The sequence below is a fragment of the Triticum aestivum genome, chromosome 4A (genome assembly GCF_018294505.1).
Source record: "Triticum aestivum cultivar Chinese Spring chromosome 4A, IWGSC CS RefSeq v2.1, whole genome shotgun sequence".
NCBI lineage: Eukaryota > Viridiplantae > Streptophyta > Magnoliopsida > Poales > Poaceae > Triticum > Triticum aestivum.
Window position 1 is genome coordinate 651,057,998 of NC_057803.1, and position 5,110 is coordinate 651,063,107.

General features: G+C 47.4%; 1 protein-coding gene across 1 annotated transcript; it reads left to right on the forward strand.

Annotated features, from left to right (window-relative positions):
* Window positions 1–2,053: 2,053 nt before the first annotated feature.
* Window positions 2,054–4,745, forward strand: LOC123087882 (geraniol 8-hydroxylase). Its single transcript, XM_044510005.1, has 2 exons — window positions 2,054–3,049; window positions 3,738–4,745. Exons 1-2 carry the CDS (start codon window positions 2,126–2,128, stop codon window positions 4,359–4,361), a joined length of 1,548 nt encoding a protein of 515 aa, XP_044365940.1. The 5' UTR covers window positions 2,054–2,125; the 3' UTR covers window positions 4,362–4,745.
* Window positions 4,746–5,110: the final 365 nt, after the last annotated feature.

Below are 5,110 nucleotides of genomic sequence, written 5' to 3' on the forward strand. Positions count from 1 at the left end.
AAACATATCGTCGCTGGTTTTGGTTCTTTAATTATTTCGGGCAGTTCCATATAAAGCAATGTACGCTAGCTCCAGTGGTAATGGCACTTCTTCGGCGACAGGAGATCTTGTTTCGATTCTCACAAAGCGTCACATGTTTTTTAGGTCTACTGCTGTTCGCTAGCTTCGGCCGGCCCAGTCGCGGCGCCCCCTGTGCGTCGGCGCTTTGTTGAACGCAGCGAGCGTCCAATAAGAGCTCCCAAGAACGATAATGTTGATTGAGGTGCTGCTGCAAAGCAGAAAGGCCACTGGAAGGCCCGGGCCGAGGGCAACGGGGAATAGAAGCAGGGCCTTCATGTGAAAAATAGAAAAATGCAACATGGGCCGTCAGATGTTTGATGGATGTCAGAGAATTTGTGTGAGAGACATGGTGGAGGGATTTGTATCGTACTCCCCCCGTTTTTAAATATAAACATTTTTAAGGATTTCAATACGGACCATATAGGAACGTATATAAACGTATTTTAGAGTGTGGATTCACTCATTTTGCTTCGCTTGTAGTTCATATTGGAATCTGTGTTCAAAAAAATATATTGGAATCTTTAAAAGGCTTATATTTAAAAAATAGATGGAGTAGATAATTCTTAGCCAGTGGAGCTTCCACGAAGGGAAAACATGGGGTTCCAGCGGCCCTCACACACTCTATTCTAGTCTTCCTCGTAAGGGCTAGAGTTTTGTGTGGTAGACAATTTAGATGATTCTTAATTTTTTGGCTGTGACGATCATTACTAATGAGCAATGTGTGATCGCTTCTTCTCTATGGAGTTAGGATCGTTGCCAGGCTCACTGTATCTACTGTGCTTTCTGCTACTACCTCCGTCCTGATTTATTAGGCCCCTTAGTATTTAGTGCCAAATTTTAACCATATATTTAACTAAGAAAATAATAATGCATTTCACCAAAAATTATATTGTTGGATTCGTATTTGAACATAGTTTTCAATGATATTATTTTTTGTTACATGCATTAAGATTTTATTATTTAAATTTAAGGTTAAATTTTGGCAGAAAATGCGAGGGGGGCCAATAAACCAGGACGGAGGTAGTATATGGCACACATCTAGCGATTCCAACTTGCCCTCTTTTAAGCGAGATAAACTAAAGTCAGCAATCAAGCCGGTATACTGTAAATCCATAGCTGGACATGAGCACATCTGATCCTGGATGAACAGTAAAATCTACTAACATAGAAAAAAAATCAAACAAATATGGAAATCTTACACATCAAAGATGAACAAGTTTCCTGCGGGCGTGCAAAGTTTCATGGAAATGTGACATAGGAGGAGCTCTGGACATATCATTTTCAAACAATGATTGAACATTTATAAAAAAATGTGCAAAATTATGAACATCTTTTTGAAAGTTCCAAACATGTTTAGAAAACCATGAACAATTTTTAAGAATTTGGCATTTTAAATAAAACTTATTAACTTTTTAAAAATTTCAGAACATTTTTAGGAAAGTCATTAGTGTTTCTAAAACCATGATCTTTTTTAAAATGAACAATAGAAGAAAACAAAAGAAAAAGAAACCAGAAAACCAAGAAAAATCAAGATAGAAAGCTGAATGAGTTACAAACAAAGAAAAATCGGTTGACTGGTTAATGTATAGGTCAGCCCATCCCCTTGTGCGTCAAATAGGAGCCATCTGAAAATCATACCATTGCGAAGAGCCATGACAGAGGTCTCTACGATGTTCCTCTGAAAATCATACCATCTGAAAATCAATGTCTAACTCTGCTCACCTCCATCAATGTCATCCTTCCGCGTCCGCCGTCATTATCAAGAAGAAGTAGCACACAGGAGATTGCCGCCGCTTCGGTCACATGAAGGCCAACCGCTGAGTAGTAGGTTGTACCACGTATTATCTGAATCCACATAGCTCATCATCAATCCAGGGGATTTCCATTGGTTGCCAACGCAAACCCAATAGGATTAGGACCCACCACCACTAGGATTACCTTCGCCACACCACAAACAAAACCAGTGGCCAGTATAGAGGGGCACCTAATCACCTAACCATACGCGTGCTAAATTCATTGTCACACTGTTCACTATATTTTCACACACTAACGGAGCTCTCTGAGAATGGCTTCTCTTCTTCCGTGGCTGCCATGGCTCGTCGTCCCCCTCCTCCTCTCCGTCTACCTACTCGACCTCCTCGCGCACGCACGCCGTCGCGGCCTTCCTCCAGGACCCCGCCCGCTGCCGCTCATCGGCAGCCTCCACCTCCTCGGCGACCAGCCTCACCGCTCCCTCGCTGGGCTCGCCAGGACCCACGGCCCGCTCATGTCGCTCCGCCTGGGCGCGGTCACCACGGTGGTCGTCTCCTCCCCGGACGCCGCCCGCGAGTTCCTCCAGAAGCACGACGCCGTCTTCGCCACCCGGGCCGTGCAGGACGCGGTCGGCGCGCACGCCAGGAGCTCCGTCGCCTGGCTGCCCCACGCGCCGCGCTGGCTCTCGCTCCGCCGGATCATGGCCACGGAGCTGTTCGCGCCGCACCGGCCCGACGCGCTCCAGCGCCTCCGGGCCGAGAAGGTGCGGGAGCTCGCGGCGCACGTGGCCCGGCTGGCGCGCGACGGCGCGGCCGTGGACGTCGGCCGCGTGGCGTTCACGACCAGCCTGAACCTCCTGTCGCGCACCGTGTTCTCGACGGACGTGACGAGCCTCGACGACCACGGGGGGTCCAAGGGGTTCCAGGTGCTGGTGGCGGAGATCATGGAGGCGGCCGGCAGCCCGAACGTGTCCGACTTCTTCCCCGCGCTCGCGGCGGCCGACCTGCAGGGCCTTCGCCGGCAGTTGGCCCGGCTGTTCGCGCGGCTGCACCTCGTGTTCGACAGGGAGGTGGACCAGAGGCTGAGGCGCCGCGCGCGCGACGCCGCCGGCGAGCCTAGGAAGGAGAACGACGACAACGACGGCGGCGACTTCCTGGACGTGCTGCTGGATGTCGCGGAGCGGGACGACGACCAGGCCGCGCTGCTGGATCGCGACACGCTGCGGTCGCTGTTCTCGGTAAGTAACACATCATAAAGAATTGATAGAGCCGTGTGCATAAGGTTCCTTTGGTCGCTGTCAAGCAAGTTGCACTAAACAAATTCCGCTTTACGAATCCGAAAGTGTGGTTCAAACTTATTTTTACGGCCGGCGCAAATCTTGTAGGAAGATTGTTATTTTTACCAGCATGCATGTAGTATATCCATATGGGAAACAATGGTCGTGGTTGAATATATGATACTTCCTCCGTTTCATAATGTAAGACGTTTTTTGCACATTATGAGACGGAGGGAGTAAAAAATATAGCTTATCAAAATATTTTTATTTTGCTCATTCACAATACAGATTAGGGTGCAGATTGCTAAATCTCGATAGACTGAAACTTAATGAAGTTTCAGTTGATGCCATATTCATTGGATCTTACGTGTAGACCCGTAGATATATTATTTTATTTTTTCTTTTTTCTTTTTTATATGTTGTGTCACTTGATTAAGTCTTCGTCGACCGAGATCTAGTCACACCCTTGTTTTTACCAATATGTATATCCATATGGAAACTATGGCAGTGGTTGAATATACGATAAAAAATAGTATAGCTTCTCAAAATATTTATTTTGCCCATCCACGGTACATAATAACGTCACTGCATCCGATAAATATTTATGACAATACTGATTGTTTCACAACGCATCTATATGTCTTATTAGGACCTGTTTGCTGCTGGCAGTGACACAACCTCCAGCACAATAGAGTGGGCAATGACGGAGCTTCTTCAAAACCAATCATCAATGGACAAAGCGCACGATGAACTTACAAGAGTCATCGGCTCAGGGAGAGACATCGAAGAACCTGACATCGACAGCTTGCCCTACCTCCAAGCTGTGATCAAAGAAACCTTCCGGCTGCACCCTCCCGCTCCATTGTTGCTACCGCGCCAAGCTCAGACGACCATAACAGTCGCGGGTTACACAGTACCCAAAGGCGCACGTGTGCTGGTGAACGTGTGGGCGATGGGGCGGGACGAAGCTATATGGTCTGAGCCTGAGAAGTTCATGCCAGAGAGGTTTCTCGGGAGGGCGGTGGACTATAGAGGCGGAGACTTTGAGCTGATCCCATTTGGTGCGGGGCGCCGGATGTGCCCAGGGATGCCGCTTGCGATCAGGATGGTGCATCTAGTTCTCGGGTCGTTGTTGCATCGATTCAAGTGGAGGCTCCCGACGGAGGTGGAGAGAAGTGGGATTGATATGTGTGAGAAGTTTGGGGTGACACTCACGAAGGCCGTGCCTCTCCGTGCTATTGCTACACCAAAGTTAGTGGATGACAACCGATGATGCATGATAACAATTGCTTTGGTTCTTCTTGTGCAAAATGTAGCACATGCCGTTGGATCGGATAACGAATGCGTGTATCTTTATGTTCCGTGGGCTCATGAGTCTTGTCGAGGATCCTGATGTGTCAGGGGTGTCTTGTTAGTCCATCGGTGCTTATAAGCCTTGTTTAGCTAAGTAGATTCGTATGTTTATTTGGATTTTAGCCCGGTTTTCCGTTAATTAACCGAGCAGTCTCTTGTACCATTTCTCTCTATTCAGTGAATATGAGTAGCTAGACCTGCCGGTCCCGTCAGTTTAGGGTGTGTTATGACGGTCTTTTGTTGATTTTCTGTTAATTATCTATTCAAATTTTCTTCTTAAATAATAGAATGAGGCATGTCGAAATCCGGTTCAAAAGATAGCAGTACTATTGATGCCAGTGGTGGTGATTAAATCCGGATGGAATATTTGTTTCTTGCAGGACTTTGAATACCCATATGAGCACCTCCGAAAGACTGAGCCGGCATATCATCTTGAGATTTACGAAGTCACCGTAGGCGCCTCGTCGTCGACGGGAACGTCTCCTCCCACTGAAAGCGCATCGCCGGAAATCCTGAAATAAATACAGGAATAATGCGAGCACCAGGATTTGAACCCTGGTGGGTTGAGGATACCACTGTCCACCTAACCAACTCAACCACAGGTTGATTCGCCGTGCCAGCACAGTTTTGAGGTTAATTTTGCATTGCGTTTTGAAAAAGGGTTATTAT